The sequence below is a fragment of the Xenopus laevis genome, chromosome 7L (genome assembly GCF_017654675.1).
Source record: "Xenopus laevis strain J_2021 chromosome 7L, Xenopus_laevis_v10.1, whole genome shotgun sequence".
Lineage (NCBI taxonomy): Eukaryota > Metazoa > Chordata > Amphibia > Anura > Pipidae > Xenopus > Xenopus laevis.
In genome coordinates, this window is record NC_054383.1 from 63,773,176 (window position 1) to 63,797,684 (window position 24,509).

Sequence of the window (24,509 nt, forward strand, 5' to 3'; positions counted from 1 at the left end):
CTAAAAACTTTTTTATGTATATTGGATAGTTTCATAGCATTACATTTTCTTTAATTATGCAAAAAATCTGTTTTTCGCATGGAGGACCCCTTTGAGATTTTTCCAGTAATTATCTTTACTTTTGACCAAAAGGGGTGAATTTTGGAACATATGCCGTATATTAATAAGATATTCTCCCAGCGCCAGGTGGTGGTCGTCCAGATTTATTTTAATTTAGTGAGGGTAAGGTACCAATGCTTAAAGGTGGCATACACTCTTCTATTGTATGCTATAGAAAATCAGTCTTTCAGATGTGGTCTGTAAATGGTTTCCAGATTTGAAGGAACACATTTTCACACTGCCAATAAGTCTCAAACATACTTTACTAAGACTTATTTGGGTGATACAGGTATGGGACCTGTTATCCAGAATGCTCGGGACCTGGGGTTTTCCGGCTAATGGATCTTTCCATAATTTGAATCTTCACACATTAAGTCTACTAGAAAATCATGTAAACGTTATGTAAACCCGACGGCTGGTTTTGCTTCCAAAAAGGATTAATTATATCATAGTTTGGACCAAGTACAAGGTTGAAAAAACTTGCTGACGTCCTAAACTAACCTAATCAGTTTCAATCTGTGAGATCGGAGGTGGTCTGTTTGAGAGAACACATAATAAAATACTAAATTACCATTTTGGTTATATTTTGTTCACAAGTGAGTACTAAGCACTGTCTGTAACATATAGCAATAAATCAAATCTCATGCAAAGTTACTCGCTTAAAGCATTTAGTGGAGAGAATGCCTCCTCTCAGTGTCGGACTGGCCCACCTGGTTACCAGGAAAACTCCCAATGGGCCCAGGTGGGGCCTCTTGCTTCGAACCCTTTGGCCTATTTCATGGCCATTCCCCATTTTTTATGGGAACAAAGAGGTTTAATAATGGAAGAATAGAGTATAGTATGTAGAGAAAAAAAGACTAGAAGAATAAAGAGGTTGAGTGAGGAGAAGTAGTTTGAAAAGTGGGCCCTCAGCCTAAGCATTTCTGGTGGACCCCTGGTATCCCAGTCCGACACTGCCTCTTCTGATGAAGCACCCAATGGTGAAACCCATCAGTAGGGCGTGGCTGACATGAGGTATGCTGAACGAGGGAGGACACTTCCTTGTGGTATGTTTGGTATAATGTTTTGAGGTTTTTTTTTTTTTTTTTTTAAGGTTTATGCTTAGATGTGATTTGCTATGATGTTTTTTCACTAATAAACTTTTCATCTTTTCATGTGACTAACTTTGCACAATATTTATTTGATTTAGAAAGTACATTTGGTCAACAACAAACAGGAAATCAAACTGTAGCACCCTAAGATCATGAGGAACATTAGGTTTTCAGCTACAAACAACAGAAATGACTGCTATTTAATATATTAAATCATTGCTGTTTTAAATGTATTTTCTTAAGAAAGAAATCTTTAAAAAGCCAAAAAAAGGTCAGGAAGGATTTTTTCCCCTTGTGGCAATTTGAAAAAACTTCAGAAGGGGGTTCTTCACATTTTTATATAGCAGTTAGGCACTTTCCCTTAGATAAAATGAAGGTTGAACTTCATGGACACATCTGTTTTTCAACCTCACCTGCTATGCTATGCAAGTCCAATGGAAGAAAGTACATTCTGGCATCAGTGCCTCCAAACCATGTCCTTCAACATCTGCACGTCAGTAGTGAAGCAATGCAGACCAGGACATGGCAATGTCTTTTGTGTTATCTAAAAACATTGTGCTCTGTGTCAGTACGACTTACCATAAAAATATGTGACAGATTTTCATTTACTGATTAACATTAACAGACTTGTATGTGGGCAATGCTGTCTCCCCAGAGTTTCAGCCCATTTTCTTTTCTGCACTTAAGAGAGTACCGATCTTTGATCTTCAAAGCAAAGGCTGTTACTATACAGCAGTGATCCCCAGCCACTGGCTTTTGAGCAACTGGTTGCTCTCCTCTCCCATTAATGTTGCTCCCAATGATCTCATAATAAGTTCCTTATTTTGAAATTCCAGACTTAAATTCACATTTTGGAGGCATAAAGACACATGTTTACACCAGCAGTGCCTCCTGCAGGCTAGCAGTGCACATGGGGCTATAAATTAGCTTATCACTGCCCTTAATTGGCATCCTCAAACATTTGAGTGAAATTCACTGGTAAAAACGGTTTGGGACCCCTGCTATAGAGGTTGAGTTTGTTAGGACAGCCAAATCAAAAAAACAAACTCTGCAAACAGAGCTTTGCCAAGTAGTTGTTAAAAGGGCATTGGACAAAAGTGGTGGCAACTGACAGTTTAAAAATAAATTGTGGCAACTCTAAATTAAAACAGAGATTAACATTTTTATAGAACAATTATGAGCATTTGTCTCCCATCCATTGAGCCATTAATCAATCACGACAAAACGCCTGGAATTATGTCACGTGCCATAGCCCTAAAGGGTTGGCTGGGTGTTTGGGTCTAAATTACTGGACTGGAATATGTATAGAAAGTCTGAACAGAAAGATGTTATAAAAAATAGCAATTACAAAACATTTGCAGTCTTACGGAGCTGTTTTTTTTAGATGGAGTCAGTGACCCCCGTTTGAAAAGCATCAGAAAAAGAAGGCAAATAATTCAAAAACTATAAAAAAGAAAAAAGTTACTTAGAATTAGCCATTTTATATACTTAAACCACCCATTTAAACTCTCATTTATTGAAATAAATTATTTCTAAAACATAAGTTATGCATTCTTTTACCCTGCACAACATACTGTATATCCCTTTTGATTTTTATAGGACTGTTCTTTTATGTTAAGTTTGTGTCAGCCAACAGATGGTGCAGTTCACCACAATATCAACAGAAGAACATAAACACGTGATTTAAGTTCAGGTCTATAGACATATTTTTAGGGCTACTAGACACCAGTTGGACAGTTCATGGTGCTTCTGGAAGACACAGGATTATATTTACAGTATAAGGCTGAGCTCATATCATATCTCTTCCTTAGTAATTGTGCAAACCTGAGGAAGTTTTAGCTTTAGGCTACGAACACACATGTGGATACTTGCTGCCTTTTCGGTGCTTGCGGTTTCAACTTTTGGCAATGGCATGCTATGCTAACACATTTACGCTGCAAAGCACTTTGAAAATGCAGCAAGTATCCACATGTGTGTCTGTAGCCTTAGTTTTTTAATAGTGAGAAGCGTGTTCATTTTTGATGTTAGCAAGGGGCTTTTCAGTTTTTTTATAAACGAATGTGCCTTAGAGGTTTGGCTCCTACAGACTTCTAAGACATATTCTGTTGTAAAAAACCTAAACTGAAAAGTCAAACTGTGACTACAAAACACACTTCTGCACTCTATATATCGGTACATTTCACATTCTGCATATCAACAGTGCATCTGAGGCACATTGCACACTCAAATTGGGTTGTCTTATATAAGCATAATGTTTTACCTGGTGATATTTATCACAAAAACACGTAAGTGTTATTTGTCATCTGCTGTACAGGGGCTTATGCATGTAGAGGACAAAGCGGGAATAGTGATATCACATGCTTTAAAGGGTGGTGAAAAGAAGGTAGTAAGATACTATTTGGATGGTTATGCTTATGGACAGATTATTGGGAGGTCTTATAAGTAGGAGTCCATGCATTTTACTTCAGCTATAAAAAATGGTCAACATACCAGCTGAAAATGTGTTCCAATAGCTGAAATTATAGGACGACTGGGGGCTGGTGGTGGATTTTCTACATATATGTAATAGGTACCTTATGGTTGGTGGGGGGGGGGTTGGTAGTTTCCACCAAACCTGAAACACTTCCCATCTGTAGAGTCAAGTTCAGATTTGAATTTTGTTGTGGGATCACCAGGAAGTTTACGGTACATGCATCTAAACAGGATTTTCTAAGCTTTAGATTAGTAAACTTGAATACATCTTGTATGGTTTCAACGGAGTCTGCATGGTGTATGGGCACATATGACAAAGCTTTGTAGAGCAAAACCATTTCTTGCTGGGTAAGAGTGTGATTAGAAATATTGAAAATAACCGTCTCTTGCTGGGTTGTTTTAAGCTGGAACTACACAGTGTGCATCCTTGCAATATAACACGACGAGAGGAAGCACAGGCGTCATGTCGGATGTGCTGAATCTAAGGTAAATAATAGAAATGTCACATCTACAAACTGATTGCATCTGACACGCCACGACTGTAGGATGAAGACAGTTCGCATCCGACGGTCGTGTCGGATGCAATCATTTTGTAGATGCGACAATTGTATTACTTACCTTAGATTCGGCGCATCCAATGTGACGTCTGCGCTTCCTCTCCTTGCGTCAGAGCGCAAAGACGCGAACCGTGTAGTTCCAGCCTTAGAGGATGTCTCAGTGGTTTGCCTTTTGAGACTCAACTCATCCAGTACTAGAACTAGTAATACAAAGTACTAGTGTCAATATTAGTGCTTGTATCAGATTCAGATTACACAAGCTGTTAATAGTGTTTAGGGAGGTAGGTTTCTCAGAAAATCTCAATCCAGATCTAGGGGCCTTTTACCCAAGTAAGCCACCCATATACCAGTCTGTCCTGTTAATCTCTTTTTACGTGGACTCATTTATTTTTCTGAAAAACAATCAAATCCTCTCTGTATTTCTTCTCATTAGCTGTGCATAAGGTATGAATGCACAGAAAGCTGGGAATTGTAGCCCAAAGCTTCCCAGTGTGGCAACTCCCACTGACAATTTACATTATTGCTACTGGGAAAACTTTTGCAGTGGAGATTAGTCTCCCATAGTAGAGCAGATTTATCATGAGCTCTCAATGAGTACCATTACCCTTATTCTCATGCTGAGATATTTCATTAGCTATACATAATTCAATGACTGATTGATGAGATGTGGGGCCACTAGGCTACATACTGTACATAGGCCCCCTTCTAGGCTACTGCATGGTCCAGGTGCGTGCAGATCCATGCATGTGTGCACCTGTCCACCGGTCAGGTTCAGTGTGCACCAGTGGCATAAAAATAAATATTAAAAGAAAATCGAAATAATAATTGAAAAAAGCTAGATGAGCCACAGATCACACTAGGCCCCTAGGCTATAGCCTAGGGGAGCACGTGCATCAATCTGCCAAAGCATAAGGTAGGAGTACACAGAAAGCTGTAATAAACCTGTCATAAACTAGTGTTTCAAATCAGTTTCAAACCAGTTTCTGGGATATGGTAATAATACTTCCCAGAACAAAATATCAGCAGCAGAATATGGCCATTCTGATGAATGATATGAAACATTAGGGGTGACTGATACTCCATTCCTTCAGAAACCATTCCTCCTAACTGGTGGCATTAAGATAGCGTAGTTTGGTATCATTAGGAAGCACATGATTTCATAACTGATATATCATTAATGAGACCGTATTTCTGTAATCCATGTATTGGCTTATAACTAAGGATCTTTCTTTCTTCGGAGCAAATGTGCTGAGCTTAACCACTTTACTGTCAGCATGATACCACCATTGGTAGTCCATCAGTTACCATTACCAGTGTTTTCTAATGAAGTTGAGAGAGATAGATTCTGTCACTTCTTGCTATGTTATGGGTTGATTTAGAAAGGTTGCTTCTTCCCAGGTCACACTAGGGAAGTTTGTAAAGTTCAGGTTGTGATTGATATAGTAATTAGGATTTTTAGGAGTGTATCGTCAATACTGCATGATACTATCCAGGTTAAGGTGTCCTTATAAACTGCATATAAAATCTATCACACACACAGCAGATACCAAAACCTTCTCAAGCATTGCCCACACTGAGTGTATTTTGTATACTGTTGTGTATATTATTATAAATATTAGCAGCATCAGATGCCTCTAGCAACATGCAGAAATGTCATTGCAAACTGCATAGTTTTGGTGTTTTTACATACAGTACTTTTTAACACAATGATAAATCTAAAAACTATCACAAACTCAAAAGTATAACTTCATCCATCGTAATATATACTGTGCTATGATCATAATTCAGTAAGATACCTGTGGACATTGTGGTACTTGGTATGTTAGTAAAAAAACTACACACCCACATACCCCTTTGTTTCTCACTAAGGTGAAGGGTGAGATATTATAAACATATTTGTGCAAAGGGTGTGGGATTTTACTGCTAGTATTACACACTTGCTAAACAGATATAAATGGTTTACAGAGTTCAAACCTTTGCAAACACAGTGTGAATTGACAAGACATTAAGGTACGTATGCTATCTTCTCCTTTCTGCTCAAATGTAGATACTGCTTTAAGTAATAAAATTATTTTCATGTGGTTTCTCATAATTTTGCACATGACTAATATTCATTTTTATTCATTCTTTATTTACAGTTATTATACAGTTATTCTAAAACCGTGTTTTGCTCCTTTTTATTGCAGTGTTGTTATTATGCATTTGACAAAGTCTCTGTCTATTTTGATCTTACTGGTGTCTCTTCAGAGATGTCTAGGTATGGTATATTTCTCACATGTAAAACATATTAAAGAAGTTGCTTTATTATAAATGATGACCAAATATTTCAACATCATCTTTAGGGCATTTGTTTGGGAGCCACGAAAAAGTCAAAAAGCATGGAATCCACCTTCCTTTCATAGATATTAATGTGGACTCATCAGAAGAGCATAAGGAAAAACATGAGATATTTTCCAAGGAAGAGGTGAAAGCTGAATATTTTTGTCAGGGTCCTTGTATGGATGGATGGATCTTCCACATGGGTCAGTGCCACTTGTATGTATCTCGAGAACTGGTCTGGAATGAGGCAGAGGTAAAACAACTTAAACCATTACGAAATATATTTAGGACAGTAGTTCAAATGTTATGTTTGTTATGTTTGTACTAACCCTTCTAAGCACTACAGACTCTTCAATTTCCAGTCAACCCTATGTCAGTTGTTCTTGACAGCAAGCAGAACTATAATACGTTAAAATGCAATGGAAAGTTGTCTCAGAAAAAGTATAAGGGGAGAAATTGTTCACAATTTTTTTATTATCATCTCATATTTGAAAGCACAGGTGTTGAGGTGAGGGAAAAAGTATAGGGTGATGTTTTTGTTTACAAAAAATACATTCTGTATTCCATATTCCCAATACATTTTTGGTCACCAAATTAATTTATCTTAGTGTACATATGTAATTTTAGCAGTGCACACTTTTAAAAAATATACAATAGCCATATTTTAAGTAGAGAATGGGAACAAAATAATTGTGTACACAAGGATATTATAATATCAAAGACAGCATTCTGTAACTTAAAACGTCTCTCAAACTGTATTTTGTCTCTAAAATGTATAAAATCCATGTAACAAAACCTGTGATGTATAAAGTTAATTACACAATGAATTATATAAAAAAGGAACAAATATATAAACTTGTAAATGGCTGGCATATGCTAAGCTACACAATTAATAACTTATTCTAATTTGCTAAATTTAAATGACAAAATAGATGCTAATTACAGGAAGGAAGATAACAGAATCTATTATGTCAACAAAATTAACAGTCCCATAAGTCTCAAGCTGTCATTTTCACAATTACTAAACTAATAAGAAGTGAGCACATTTGTTAACCATTAATAGTGTTTATTTGAAATCAATTTACTGGCCTTTCTTTCCACTGTTTAAATTAATTCTTAATTAGAAATCGTAACAAATAGATGACAGATATAATGTTGTATTGACAGAATTATTCTGTTGGCACAAAACTGATACAAAGTTTGAAGAAAAGCATGCAATATAACTAGGGAGTGATGCGTGAAGTCTGTATAAGGCCTTATGAGCGGTCTCACAGTGATATAGTTAGATCTAGTTAAACTAATAGATAATAGATGAAACAATGTAATTCAGCAAATCATGAGTACTTGGGACTGATTATGCTCTAGTACAAGAGGAGAAGAAGGTTTCTTTCAAACTTACAGTCAAACCTGTAATGTGATGTTAGTCATGATTAATTGCCCCTGTAAGCATGAAACACATAGAGCCAGTCGAGATATTAATCTTTTAATGTAATTTTCAATAAACATATTTTTATACTGATTTTTGTAGCCCTTGTGGAATATTTGAGTGCCAGTATACCCCCTATTATTTGCTACTAACAATACTACTAACAACGTCTATGTAGTACAATGTGTAAGCCTGGCTCACTCGATATCTGTTTAACCACGATGGTGGCTTTGTCAAGAGTGGTAAAATGGCTGTATAATGGGATTTCAATTTTTAGGAGATGGGAAGCTAGTTAAGTACAATATGGATAATGCAATATTCTAAAATATTGTCAAAATACTGTTTCTCTATTTCTATATATGATATGCACCAGAAGTGATCCCTAATCAGCAAGACCTATAAGTTGTACTACATTTTTTTTATATTGTAAGCTATTTTAGGCAGGGCCCTCTTCACCTCTTGTAATGGCTGTTGGTTGCTTTGTATGTAAATCTGTAAGTTTAATGAATACACCCATTTATTGTACAGTGCTGTAGAATATGTTGGAGCTTTACAAATGCATGTTAATAATAATAGACATAGTTTGCACATTCCCAATTACTCAGGAGTGGCTGAATTACATTGTTAAATTATGTAGAACTGTAGTTGAACTAAAGATAACTTATAAGGCCTACACACTAAATTATACAGTCCCTGCAGTGGCTAAATAATGTAGTTATGCCCATTGTGTGGTAGTAGATCTATAGCGAGCCACATCATTAAGAGATTGCTGACTAGTGCAATATTGCAACTAGGTCCTAGTTTATATATTACTAGGAGAACACTGGAGCTTACAATCATCTAAAAGTTTATTCAGATGACTGTTACAGTGGTGGAACTATTGTAGCCTAAAGAACAGCCAGTATATTGGGCTTATCTTAGATTGTTATGTACTCACAAACAGAATTTATGTGAGACATAAATCGAAATGTATGTCTGTGAGGTGTCTCACATATTGTGGGTGGATTTTCAGTAAGGCATGTGGAGGGTAAGCCTTCCCAAACCTTCCTGACACTGTTGTCTCAAGCTCTATCTCCAGGTGGGCGCCATGTTCAGGGGCGATCCTGGCCCCTCCACCGCCTGAGGCAGCAGCAATTGCTGCTGCCCCCCCTCCCCCAGAAATTCGCTCTTTTGCTGCCCCTGGTACCTAGTGGGGCACTGCCGCCTGAGGCGACAGCCTCAACTTGCCTCATTGTTGAAGCACCCCCGGCCATGTTACTTGCAGCCGATTGAGATATTATGATGGGACAATTATTGCGTGCCTGCTTACTTTAAACATTTGAGATCAAGTATCTCCTTTCATGGCTGATACAGTTTCGGTGCTGCCGCTCTTGTCCTCAGATTGCCGCTCCGATTAGCTGGTGGTTGAACTCTAAACTTTTCTCGTGTCCATACAATATCCACTCCTTGTGCTGGGAATCATAACAAATACATGACACTTGGTCAGCAATGTTTAAAGTAGCCAGGCACGCAGTAACTGTCCACCCACCTCAAATTCAGCAACCTAATGATTGCCATTAGCATACCCCCCACCAACCAGAGACAGCCTCTGTACCAGCAGTAAGGAAGCTGTTTCCTTTTGTTTTTGGAAATAGAATATTATAAGGGAGAAAAAACATGGTGGGACAGTAGGAAAAAAATTAAATAGAAAAGAAAAAAAAGAGAAATGGAATAAAGTGGGATGATAGAAAGTTAAGAGACACTGGAATACACAGAGAGGCAGGGGCAATCCTGGCCCCTCCGCTGCCTGAGGCAGCAGCAGTTGCTGCTTCCCCCCCTCCCCCGGAAATTCGCTCTTAAAGTACCAGGAGCAGCATTTTTGCTGCCCCTGGTACCTAGTGGGGCGCTGCCGCCTGAGGCGACAGCCTCAACTTGCCTCATTGGCGAAGCACCCCTAGAGAGAGGTCAGCAAATAAATATAGAAAACATTGATTCGAGAGGAGTGGATTGAGAAAAGGCGACTGATAGATGTGAATTCCTTTGAAGTGAGAAAAGACACTGACATATAAAGGAAAAGCAGAAAGTACTGAACAACACAGTTGAATATGAATAGTGTTCTATATTTTTGTAAGTATATAAATGATATTGTTGTGGGCCTGTGATTCATGTTGCATTGTGTGTAACAGTACCCATGTACTTTGGTGGCGCAACAGTTTGACCGTGGCAAACTATACTTTAATTATAATCCCCAAGCTGTTATCATGTGCATAGGGCATCACTGCCAATTACTGTATGTGCTTGGGATTAAAGTATCCACTGTTTTTCACTGATTAACATTGTTGCGGTCCCACAATCTACTTCCATAGGTATAAAATATACTTGGTGTGCCGGTACCCATTAAATACTATTATATTTAATGTGCTAGGGGCAGTACCTACTCTGCATACTGTACAATGTGTTGGGGTGAAAATGGGTCAATTTTAAATCTGTCCATACATGTGCAGCACCCACAGTTTTTTTTTTATCATTGTAGAATATAATTACATATCTGCTTCTCGCTATATAATATACTTGGGTCACCTGCCTGCCTTTCAGTGCTGTGACAAATAAAGCAGGTCGACATTGACGAATATGTGTCCTGATTTGGCACATTTACTTGCCCTGTTGAAAATTAATCCCACCACTTTGGGTAAACGCCACAAAACGCTAAACCTGATTATCTCAAAAACAAAGTAACTAAAACTCATTTAGAGTAATTTTTCTAGAACATCAAACTCGTTAGTTATTACTTTTAAGATCTCAGGATTAAAAATTAGCTCTATGTTAGCCTGTTTGTGGCCACCTTTAGCCTTCACCTCCCACCCTCTTGCTCACACCTTCTCCTTCACCATCAGTACTGGGGTGTTTTCTGAACAAATTATTTTTAGTGAAGCAGTATTCAGTTGTATGAGATCATATTTGAAAAACTGGCTGTGCAAAAATTTGGGTACCCTTGTAATTTTGCAAATTTGAATGCATGTAACTGCTCAATACAGATTACTGGCAACACCAAATTTGTTGAATTAACTCATTAAGACTTGAACTTCATAGGCAGGTGTGTCCAATCATGAGAAAAGGTACAGTATTTACAGTAAGGTGGCCAATTGCAAGTTGTGATTCTGTTTGACTCTCATCTGAAGTGTGACAGCATGGGATCCTCAAAGCAACTCTCAAAAGATCTGAAAACAAAGATTGTTTGGTATTATGGTTTATGGGAAGGCTACAAAAAGCTATCTCAGAGGTTTAAACTGTCAGTTTCAACTGTAAGGAATGTAATCAGGAAATGGAAGGCCATAGGCACAGTTGCTGTAAAACCCAGGTCTGGCAGACCAAGAAAAATACAGTAGCGGCATATGCAGAGGATTGTGAGAATGGTTACAGACAACCCAAAGATCACCTCCAAAGAACATCTTGCTGCATATGGTGTATATGTACATCGTTCTACAATTCAGCGCAATTTGCACAAAGATCATCTGTATGGCAGGGTGATGAGAAAGCATCCCTTTCTGTATGCAAAAGTTAATTTAGACAAGCCACATTCATTTTGGAACAAAGTGCTTTGGACTGATGACAAAAATTTTGTTAATTGGTCATAACAAAAAGTGCTTTGCATGGCAGAAGAAGAACACCACATTCCAAGAAAAACACCTGCTACCTACTGTCAAATTTGGAGGAGATTCCATTATGCTGTCGGGCTGTGTGGCTAGTTCAGGGACTGGGGCCCTTGTTAGTCCAGGGTCGGATTACTTCAACCCAATATCAAAAAAAATTTCAGGATAATGTTCAAGCATCAGTCATAAAGTTGAAGTTACACAGGGGTTGGATATTCCAACAAGACAATGACCCACACTTCGAAATCTACAGAGGCATTTATGCAGAAGGAGAAGTACAATATTCTGGAATGGCCGTCACAGTCCCCCGACTTGAATATCATCGAAAATCTATGGGATGATTTGAAGCAGGCTGTCCATGCTCGGCAGCCATCAAATTTAACTGAACTGGAGAGATTATGTATGGACGAATGGTCAAAAATACCGCCATCCAGACACTTATCAAAGGCTATAGGAGGCGTCTAGAGGCTGTTACATTTGCAAAAGGAGGCTCAACTAAGTGTAACCCTTATTTGGGTAATGTCTCTTTAAATCACAATTAACCCTTGGCAATTCAGGGGCCCTGAGTCCCTTTTGTGTATGAAAAGTACTGGGAACTGGGATTTACAGTGCAGTGCCTCCATCTAGGGAACACTGAGGGAACTTCCACTAGGACAAATAAAACACACAGTTTGCAAATGAAACAGATATAAACTTTATATAAACACAATAGTGAACTTGGGCAATCTAATACACAATGAACTCCTGTTCTGGGGACACGTGGGACACTACCTAACTCACTAATAGGTACCTTACTGTTTCTCTAGTCCTTTTTATTATCAAAGTCCCAATCCTCTGGAAGGGGTTAATAACCACACAATTCAGTTCAAATAGAATGTCCATTCCCTAGAGCTCTTATACCCCAGGTAGCGCTACCTTTTCCAAAAGTACCTCTCCCTTTGGAACTTAGCAGCCGCTCCCATGTAGCAGGTAAATGCACAAGACGTGTCTTCAAATTGGGGCCCCACGCTTGTATCCTTGCCAGTAACCAGTGGCACCTTTCTCCTTCTAAATCTCTAGCAGCTTGGCAGGGAACAGAATGGGCTCTTTCTGTGTTCCCACAGATTCAACAGCTTGGACAGTTTCACAAGACTTGGTTCTGGCTGGATCTTTCACCATACAACCCCTGTTAAACTCTGTTAGAGATCCTGTGCCATTATGTACGAGTCTTTTTCTGAAGGCTTTGCCCAAAAACTCAAATAATTCCAGAGTTTTTGGGTTTCACATCTTGAACTTGCAGAATCAGGTTTTTGCCATTCAAGTTTTTTCTTAAATAAGATACCATTTAAGTTAATTTGACCTTTGATAAAGTTCAAAAAAATTCAAGAAAATTCATATGCTCTGTTTTCACTTGGGGGTTTCTGTACACCACATAGTTTGTTAAATCTATGCATATTGGGCATCGCATCTTTCAGTAGACCCCTGGCTTTCATATTTAGGATGTTTTATGCTGGTATGTTACGAAATGTGGAGTGTATAATGGGGCAAAATTCAAGCTTTGTGACAATTTTCAGAAATTGCATAAAAAACACTTTGTTCACTATGGCTTTGCAGTTGCATAGTTTACTGTAGAAAGATGTATTTTACACATTTTGGATTCTTCAGACTGTGTACTTTTGAAATATATATATATATATATATATATATATATATATATATATATATATATATATATATATATAGTCATAGAATGAGAATCACTCTGACGTTTCGGCGTAAAAGCCTTTATCAAGGGGAATTCTAGTGTATTACCATTTGCCAACAGCATAAATACCTTAGTGAGCTAAACCCAAGCTCTCAGGTTTGGCGTGCACAATTCACTTCTGGGTATGTGACTTAACGTGCGTCATTACCGCAGACCATACGTCCAGCAAAGTGACGCAAGCTTAGCCCTTAGCCTGTCTCCCTAGCAATGCGCAAATACAACACTGCACCTTTGTGTATGCTGCAGCCCAGCAACCTTCCCATAATGGACACTCCTTTCATCCAATAGCCTGGACGCTGTCAGTTACTCTTAGTAGTAATATCCTTCACATATCCATATTCCCAAAAGGAAAAAGAAATTAGAGAGATTACAATTTGTAAGTACATATTCGGCACAGTCTGGATATGTGAAGGATATTGTATACAAACATTGGCATATTTTACAGATGGACTAACAGAACCACCAATGATGGCATACAATCGAGCTACAAGCTTGAGGGACCAGCTGGTCCATGCGCTAAGTGACCCCCCTAAGAAACAAGGTATATGGCTAATCGGAACAAAGTGGAAGTACAAATGTGGAAGGTGTGTGAGGGAGACAGGCTAAGGGCAAAGCTTGCGCCACTCTGTTTGACATATGGTCCGCGGAAATGACGCACGTGGATGTGACGTCACATAGTGAACAGTCATAGTCATAGTGAACAGCCAGTTATAAGGGGCGGCAAAAAGCCGCCTCCTGTAACTTTAAGAGCCGAAATTTCCGGTTTTTAAACAGGAAATTTGGCTCTGCTAGTGCGGAAAGCACAGTACTCACTTGTTGCGCTAGTGCTGCAGCCCCATTTGACCCGCTAGATGCTAAACTCAGGCGGCAGCAGCCCATGGGTCGCAACTGTGTTTTGCTTACTAAGGTATTTATGCTGTTAGGAAATGGTAATACACTAGTATTCCCTTTGATAAAGGCTTTTACTCCGAAACATCAGGGTGATTCTCATTCTCTGACAAGGGTGTCTGCACTTATGTAGTGCTTGAATTTCGTGTTACAGATTGGTGGTATGTAATTTCAAAATATTTCAAAGAATATGTTACATGCATGACTTACCCTATTTGTAGAGAAAATCTTTTTTGCTGTATGCATTGACAACGTATTTATATAAAAATTATTTTTTACAAATACCACTGTGTAAATAATATAATTATTTATGGAGTGTGCAAATCCAAAATATTAACGATACCCATTTTAGATTTAGCTGGATTTCCAAAAACATAATTTGGGGGGTCAAATTATCTTTTTTGTTTTTACCCTGCAGTAAATGTGTTAATTATTTAGTAGCTGAAGTGACTTCCAGGACAATTTATATGCGCTAACTTCATTTTGGGGTCTGTAAGCGCCAGATACTTTGGTAATCCTATGCACAATGGGTATCAAACTGTTCAGTGGACCCCTGACATTATTTAGGATGTTTTTTCTTGATACCTTTTCAGGGTAGAGCTTTGAAAATTCGGTAATTTACTGCTTGGAGTTTTAGATCTATAGAAGTCAGAAATCTCCATAAAACGATACATTTCTGGTATTGGCACTTTTGAGACACTCAATTCCTTTTTGTAAATTAAAGAAAACATTTTTTCTGTAGATCAAATCTTGTATTTTTTTTTTTGCCCTGGTGGTTCCCTACAGTATAACAGAAGCCTACAATGCTAACGTCTTCTACAAAATACTGCAATCAATTTCAATCACATTTACAAATAAAGTTGCTTTGTATTAGATTTTCTTTCATTAGGCAAAATTTTTATTTTTGCATATACCAAGGGTCAGCAACCTTAACTATCCATATCCAAAGAGCCATTTTGTCCCCTCTTCCACTAAAAAAAAATAGTCTGGAGCCGCAAAACATAACACAACTTATAAACTTTTAAAAGTTTTAACCTTTTTTTAATTTCAACTGTTACAACAACAGAATACAACAAACAGAAGTGCAGTGTGTATGTGTAGGCCTACTTTGAATAAATTAGAATATATAGAATAGAATATATATTTTGTTTGGTCATCATTTCTCTTTTTTGTCCTTCTATTTTAATATGTGCTCAATGTTCTTAATCCCACAAAATGTACAGCCCTGGCTATACTCGGTATAAAAAATGCTAAAATGTTTATGATAAAATAATATTTGGCAATTTTAATCAAGAAAGAACAATGCTTACTGTTATTCAAAAATGGATAGCAAGATTGCACACCTAAATATCAAATAAGTCATAGTCATTAACAATAACAGCAATAACTTAACAATTGTGAAGTCATATGAGACCAAGCAAAGGGACGGTGCTCATAGGGCAATAAACAAAAATTAATATGACTTTTAATGGACAAAGTAGACATTCATTTGAGCACTAACACAAAATAGTTTTAAAAAAATGGTACACATGATGAATGGCTATGCAAAGTGTGCTGAAAAGCACCCCCTCCCCTAAATAAGTGTATAAAATTGTGAGTCATCAGGATATAAATCAATTATGTATGCAAACTTTGTATGCTTGTAAATGGTGACACTGTGTTATACAGGTTTGACAGCCTCACCTATTTTAGTTAGAGTAGACTGTTACTCAGCAACAATATGTTATGCTGATGTAAATACAGATAATGTTGGAATGAATGCTAAAAATTATTTGTGAGGAAAAAAAAGTGTGAGAAAGAATCTTTTTCCTCTTGTGCTAAATCACGCACCAGTATAGTTTTTTTTTTCCTTTTGTTATTTAGCTATTATAGTTACACCCATAGTTACATTTGGGTTGAAAAAGACTACAGTTCATGAAGTTTAAGTCATCCAAACCATCCCTAGTGCACACACACACATCTAAAGACCTATTGATACACTCATATATACAGTATATATTTAAATATGTGTACATAATATATTAAATCATCTGTAGATCTTGAGGTTACTGTAGCCCTGGATATTGTGCTTGTTCAAGAAGTGAAGGACCTTGCATATATAAACATTTTATATATGTATTGATAGGTCTGTATATGTATGTGTGTGGATATATGTGCTGGGGGTCATTTAAAAAGTATCCATCAGCTTGCTACTCATTTGTCCAGTTTAATCATATCTCTCTGCAGCGCGTTTTAGATTTTAGCTCTGTTTTAGGTTTTCAGCAGGTCTAGCTTTACCTTGGTCTTAACTTTGTCTGTAATCTACATATTCAATTTATACGCCAAATTATTGTACAGCCCTTGTGGATTATGTTGGTGCTTAATAAATATGTGTGATTACATGTAATAGTAAAACCTTAACATTCTACATTTTGCACAAGTTAGTGTCATCAGCAAAAATATAGATAGAACTTACAATGACAATTATTAAACACATTTTCTTAAAAAGGTCCAAGGACAGATCTCTGCAGTACTCTAATAACAACACTGATCCATGAGAAAATGTTCCATTCGTCATCAAACTATTTTGTAATCTATCTTTCTTTTCTTTATTCAAGTAAAGTTATGTTTAAAACCACCTTCTATGTAATATTGTATCAAATGCTTTAGCAAAATAAAAGTATATTGCATACTCTGGTATAATCATGATTATACCAAATATACACTAGTGTTGTAAGATACTGTATATCAACCATTCAGTTTAATGCTCAAAGCAGTCAAACAAATTACTGATGATTGATACATTGATCTGATTTGATAAATGTGTCAGTTTAATACAAAGTTTTCCTGATGGTCAAGAAAGTGTTAATAAATGTGAAACATGTTGAACTACTGGGAATCTGGTAGAAGTTTGAATTTGTTGGAGGTGGTAGCAGCTCCAGGGTTCCCAAAGTGACCTGCACTTACTGTATGCCAAAAGAATTGTGAACAAACTTCGTTTGGCAAGTGCTGGAAATGAAATCATGACAACAAAAATTTTCTTTTCAATTGTATATGTGTCGAAAAAGCAAGCACAGTTGCACATCATTTAACGCATTGGTCACAATTGCATCTCCATCTCGTAACTGGAATTATGGGGAAAACACTGGATTGTGGGGAAAACACTGGATTGTGGGGAAAAAACATGACAAGTTGAACTCAAGATTTCCCTTTGCACACTGCACTTGCGTTTGTAAATGACCCCTTTTATATTGTTATAATTTGTTAAACATATACATAGAGCTATCAACATGCCAATGGTGGAACCAGATTGCCTGCATCAATTGGTATTCATTATTTTTAAATGCATGTCTTTTACTGAAAATACCAATACCGATTCCAGGGGCACAGTGTTATTATGCACAGAATATATAGTTACTGTATACATTTCTAACAGCCCAATTACATGAGGTGGCCAAGGGGACAAAGCTCCAGTCGGAATCTGGATTGCGTGATTTCAATTTATGTGTGGCATAAGCATAGTAAGTTAGGTTGAAAAAAAGACACATGCCCATCAAGTTCAACCTTTTAACTTTTTTGTAACTGCCTAACTGCCAGTTGATCCAGAGGAAGGCAAAAAAAAAAAACCATCTGAAGCTTCTCCAATTTGCCTCAGAGGGGAAAAAATTCCTTCCTGACTCCAAGATGGCAATCGTACTAGTCCCTGCATCAACTTCTACTATGAGCTATCTTCCATAACCCTGCATTCCCTCACTTGCTAAAAAGCCATCCAAACCCTTCTTAAAGCTATCTAATGTATCAGCCAGTACAACTGATTCAGGGATAGAATTCCACATCTTCACAACTCTCCCTGTAAAAAAACTCCTTTCGAATATTTAGGCAGAACCCTTTTCTTCTAATAACCTCTGGATAATCTTCCTGAAGGACTGAGGAACAGACCTTTAAATTATTTGCTGCTGAGTAGTAACTTTTTGTTGTCACATGTTTACAGACCCAAAACTAGCAGGGGCTGTAAACATGTCAGCAAGACTAAACTAAACGCTTACTCATATTTGTTTACATATTGCCTCTGATTTAATTGATTCTTTCTTCTCAAACCAAATGTTTTTTATGAACCCTAACCCCCTCTGCTATACTAGAGTAAAGCTAATTTTTTCTCTTGGTTTTCCTCTTTTGTCTCACACAGAAGCACTGTCAGTCTCATTTCAAGCGGTCTCATCTCACCAGTGTCATGAGTGATGCTCATAATAATTTCCTTATGGTCCTCGCCCAATCCCGAAATTCACGTGGACAAAAGTTCTGGACAGGAGGAAATAATGAGAAGGTGAACTAAATAATCATAATCATCTTTATTTATTCAAGTAAATCTAACCACCAAAATGTTCCCAATCAGTGCTGTTATTAGAAATGGACAAATTGCAACTTAGGGCAGACATACTGCTATTCAAAAATTTGACTGTGGTCCCTTAAAGGAGAAGTCATTTAGCACTTGGGGGTGCCAAATGTTAGGCACCCCCAAGTGAATATATTTACTTACCTAAAACCCCAGGCCGGTGCTCCTATCAGCAGAAAACTGCACCGCCCGGGGTTAAGCACCACTGAGCGCTCCTCTTTCGGGTTCTTCTTTCTTCTCGCGGCTGCACATGCATTAGAGTTAAAAGCCAAACTTTAACTAAAAAGTCGGCTTTTTCATTCTACTTTTTCATTCTACTGCTCATTCTTCTGCCCTGGGAAATTTGAAGAAAGAAGAAGCCGGAAGAGAAACATGGTGCTCGCTGGAATAACCCCGGCCCGGTGCAGTTTTCTACTGATAGGAGCACCGGCTCCTGAGATGATAATCCCTTTTTGAATTTAGGAATGACATCAGTTTTCCTCCAATCCATAGGAATGAATGCATCCTTCTGGTGGAATCATGCATGATGTTTATAATGGAGGACTACTGAATTCAATCTTTCTTGATATTTGGAGTAAAAAACAACCATTTTAAGTTGATAGTTAATAAAAGCAAATAATATTGTAATTTTTCATATAAAAGCTCTCAGCGCTCTTTTGATTGCTTGATACAATTCTTCTTTTGTAGCAAAAGCTACTGATATAAAACATTGTAGCAGCTGCACAAGAGATTATTGAATATTTTTTATATTGAGTTTTTCCATTTTTTATTGCAATCATAGATTGGAAAATAAATTTCACATAAATTGCACTAGATGAAATTAGTGAAATAATTCTTTGAAGGTACAAATGAGTCAATAAAGTAGATTTTATTTAGAATAGCCATTATCATAGGTGTGGAAACAGCACATAGTGATTTATGGTTTTGTGTTTACATTTACAGAATGTAGTTAGTGATTAGAATATCCTTCTGTGCAAAACTTGATTTTGTATCAGTTTATATGGCCAAAAGTACCCTGAGAGTCCAAAAAAAATGTATTGTGAATGTGTTTGCACACAGAATGTATTTTTTTGTAAAGAAAATGAAACAATTGCAAATATCACCCCATAAGGCAGTGTTTTTCATATTTCTGCTGCTTTTTGGGGTCCCCGTGATGACCGTGTCCAGGGGGTCACTGGTTACCCCCCCCTCTAGGTGTTGCCCAGGGGAAGAGGAATGATAATTGAGTTGAAGACCTGAAACTGCTAGAAATTAGAAACTTTAGGGCAAGGGCAGAGGAAAGCAGATTTGTTGTCATCCACAGTTTTTGGGGAGATGCCTCTCACAGTGAGGCAGTTTACAAATTTGATATTCGCTGGAAATAGAGTCTCAATGTTACTTTTTCCCACAGCTATGTGTTTTTTTTTTAAATTTCTTAAGCAAAAGCATATTGAAGAAAGAACTCAGAATAGTCATAACACAGTCACTTTCAATGAGGCTAAACATCCCAACTGTTTTAAAGTGTTGGTTCACCATTAAGTTAACTTTTAGCATGTTATAGAATGTCGAATTCTACGCAACTTTTCAATTGGTCTTCATTATTTTTTTTTGGTTTTTAAAATTTATTTGGCTTTTTCTTCTAACTCAGATTTCAAGTGGGGGTCACTGACCCCATCTTAGAACAAATTCTCTGTAAAGCTACAAATGTATTGTTATTACTCATCTCTTATTCAAATCAGTGCTTGTTTGCTAGAGTAATTGAAAAAGTGAACAACCCCTTTAAACCCTAAAAATCAATGTGGCTAAAAACGTCATATTTTATACACTGAACTTATTGCATCAGCCTAAAGTTTCAGATTCTCAATATCAGCAATGATCCAGGACTTCAACGTTGTCACAGGGGTTTACCATCTTGGAAAGTGTCTGAGACACTCACATGATCGTGGGCTCTGAGCAGCTGTTGAGAAACTAAGCTTAGAGTTTGTCGCAAATGATCAAGCAGAAAATGAGGTTGGTCTGTAATATAAGCTGATGCTACAGGGCTACAATCCCTAAACTCAGTAAGTGACAGCAGCACAGAGCATGTGCAGCAAATCAGCAGAAAAGAATATGGGGAGCTACTGGGGCCTATTTCGAGGCAAGGATCTTACCTGCTAAAGGGCTGTGGTTGCCTTGGGCTGGTACAGAATGAGCTTCTGTGCCAGCCAAAGGAACGACATTTTTAACTCAATAAACAAAATTTTTATCCCACTTCTTTAGTTAAGCTTTAGTTCTCCTATAATAAAGTGGAGAAAGTATTCTGGCAGCTTCTATGCGAATTTTCACAAGCTTTTTCTTCATAAATCTTAACTACTGAAAGTTAAAGAGAAACATACTTGAGTATATTCACTTTTGTGTTTTTCTTAAGTTGTGAAAAATCATAATATGCCCCATAAAATATACTTCTATATTAAAAAAGCTCATATAGCCATAATAATTAAGAATTTAAGTAATATAAGAATGTTATATATCTAAAAGATCAAGGTATTAATAATGTTTTATGGGTTACTGGAAGTATTTTGAGGCTTATAAAATGTATAATTGCCGTGTGATAATTGTATACTAAACACAGTGGGTTAATTTATGACTGCAATTTGCAGTCATGAAAATTTAATTCAAATGTGGAAGTAGCTCCAGGGTTCCTATCACCGCAGTGCAGTTGAGCCTAAAGAAACTATCAGGTACATCATTTTAAAGCTGAATGCCAAAAAAAACTTCAAAATGCAAAAACATTGCATGAATTTTGACACATCAGGATTCAGTTGTGTCAGACGAACTGGCCTCCAGCAATCACAGTTACCCTGGAATTATGTAAGAAATGGTGCAGTGTGGGTAAAAAAAACTTGCCAATTATACCCAAAAGTGCACTTTACACACTGCACTTGTGGATTGCAAATGACAATATTCTTGTATCTTGTTAAACTTTGGAATTACGGGTTTATGGCTACTCCCATTTATTACTTCTGACTTGTTTGTAAATTTTTCTTTTAGGTTTATTCCTATAGGCAATGGGGCATCTATGATGTTCTATTATATGTGATTTTCTTTTCTGTTTTTATTTTCGACAAAGGGAATTAAGTCTTGGACAGATGGATTAAAACATGACTTTTTGAAGTTCCCATGGAATGGCAATTTACTAGGATTATTTGGAGGAAGATTATGCCTGAGCTTCAACCTTGGAGGTGATACGTGACTTTTGGTGTCAAATGCTTAGTTGCTCAGCCGACCGTTGCAAAAACAGAAAAATATAACTAAAAAAATGTCATAGGTGAAATAGTCAAAGAAATTGGGACTTAAAGAAAGACCAATCTTATGGTTATGGTAAATAAATAAGTATTGTTTCCTATACAATTTATTAACACACAGATATATTTTATATTTGTGTGTAATAAACTGTATAGAACCCAAAATGTATGTATCAATTAATATTTCCTTAGGGCAATTATTGCTGCTGACCACAGCAGTATTTGGGTTCCATTTTTCGCACTATATTATTCCATTAAATTGTAGTTTCTTAAGGTTATGGCACGATAAAGGGATTGCACAAAAAAGTGGCAAATAATTTATAGATTGACAATTACATCATGGAAAGAAGAAGAGGATTCACCCTGCACTATGTGTTTATTAAGAAAATGACCAGAATATCTGATGTGCTGGCCACAGAAAAAAATCCGAAGTTAGATACTATAAGTCAAGCATATATTGTGAGTGACCAAAAATGTTGTTGAATATTGGGGTTTCTATATCCCTTCAAATCTTAAGAGGGTTTAACAGTAACAAGGACTAAATTTCCAAATAAAGATAGGCATAAAATTAGTGGTGTTATCTCAGCCATCAGTCAATAGTACAGGTTCCGTATCGCACACTACCATTAAGGAAACCCTACTTATGTCTGTTCTTGGGCCACGAGATCAATTTACTAAAAGGAAAGGGGGTTGCTAGTGTGGCATATTCTCAACCTCTTTGCACATACTTCAACTTGTGCTGATATACACTATAAGTATTTTGCCCATGCAAAATCCCCATGTGATTTTTGTCCACAAATCACCAGACTTTATCAAGGTAAATGTTACCACACTGGTCTTCCTCTTTCAAAGCCTAGTTGTGTGCATCCACCCTGGCATCATCTCTATTAAAAGCCAATCCGGCGTGCATGCAATGTCAGCTCCTAGAAATTATCCTGTTGTTCTGGTGGCTGAGTGAATCGCCAATCACAACTTGGGTATTTGCCAATCACAATTTGGGTATTCGCCATACTACCAATCAGATGGCCCACCACATGGTGCTCTCTCAGGTCCAGCAAATAAAATCACTGGCACACAAGGTAATGCTGGCAGGGTGAAACTCTTTCTTTAAAATTTATTGCAGCATGCAATAAAATATGCATGCTGCAATAAAATTAAAGCAATATATTTCAAGTGAGGTGGCCTATACTTCCATCACTGGGCACCAGGGTGTCGTTTCTTTAGGAAGGCCAGGGTGTGCGTTTGCATCCAGACATTTTCCACAATGCTCTATCAGGACCAGCCATAGTTTCACAGGAGGCAGAACACATCTCCTGATTACATGCCAACAGGTGTGTGCCAAATCAGGCAATTGTTTACCAGATTCTCGAGATGATGTGTCAGCCACTTTCAGCCAGATCTCAATCGGGGAAGCCCGTCGGGGGGCCCCATACACGGGCCAATAAGCTGCCGACTCCGTCTGTCGGCATCTTTTATCGGCCCGTGTATGGCCACCTTAACTTGAGCCTTTTCTCCTTTGAATGGATGCCCCCATGGCTACACAGCAGCTTATTTATATAAACAATAGTAGAGTTTCTGAAGCAAACCAGTGCAGGGCAACACTGCATTATATTCTTCTTACTTTAAAAAATTTCATTTTTTTGATGTTACTTTGTCCTCTAACAGTCTAGCTATTCAATTCGAATCACAATTGACAGGTACTGACCTAAAATCCTTATAACCAGAACCTCCTATTAATATATGTGGGGCGTCACTTACGGACAATAACAGAAGCCACACCTTTATTTCATCTGTCATGGGATCTGATGACCTAGTCAAAACATTGACCAGCTGGATAATTGGTATTTGGCCATCCATGTTAATGGTCTAATCTTGCACCCTGACATGGTTATTTTACTGACTGGCTGACTGTATTATATTGGAAACTGCCAATGTGGCTCACTTGATGTGATCATTCGACTTAGCCCTACATAGTTTGTACGTCACACAATAGTTATAATGTGAAACAATGAACCTATGCTTAGACTTAACAGGGTGTTCTTTTGCAGGTCGTGGTTTGTTAGATGGATTGAGATGCAACCAGAAACTTCCTTTCATCTGCATGTATGAGCCAAGTGATCCATCGGGGAAAGAGGGGGCAAGCAATAAAAACCATGCTGGAATGCTAATCAATGTTTAACTATCATAAACAAAAACATATTCCATATTTCCTTGGTCAAAGAAGACATATTACTTGAATTTTACATATTTCTCTTGATTTACAAGTCTTTGTCAGTGATTTGTGGTTCTAAATGAAATAATTGTACAGAAAATCATACAAAAATAAATTAGCAGCTTCAAACTCCTTCTTCCTCTATAAAATATGCATACTAATTAACATTGCTTTCATCCGTTGCAACAAACTGAATAATTTTCTAACTATAACAGATTTGTTTGTTTGACTTTTTTAAATATTGCTCTGGCTACCTCTACTTCATATATTCTATGTGTTATACCTCCTGCTATAACAGTAGCTGATTTTCATCAATCATTTTTATCTCCAAAACATCATTAGTGAAGCTTATCAGCCAATCACAACTGTTTTGCTAAATAGTCCTGCCAACTAGGCTATGGATCTACTACTACTGCGCTGGACAGTTTTGGATGGAA

General features: G+C 37.4%; 1 protein-coding gene across 3 annotated transcripts in view; it reads right to left on the reverse strand.

The window, feature by feature from the left end:
- Window positions 1-6,497: 6,497 nt before the first annotated feature.
- Window positions 6,498-24,509, reverse strand: part of LOC108696328 — a 54,214-nt gene continuing 36,202 nt past the window's right edge. For 2 of the 3 annotated variants that reach the window (XM_041569116.1, XM_041569115.1), the window contains exon 10: window positions 6,498-6,775. In XM_041569116.1, coding sequence (XP_041425050.1) covers window positions 6,625-6,775 — 151 coding nt within the window. In that variant the 3' untranslated portion in view covers window positions 6,498-6,624. Of the gene's footprint in view, window positions 6,776-18,016; window positions 18,504-24,509 lie in introns of those variants that run through there. The other variant, XR_005962507.1, reaches the window with a different exon arrangement.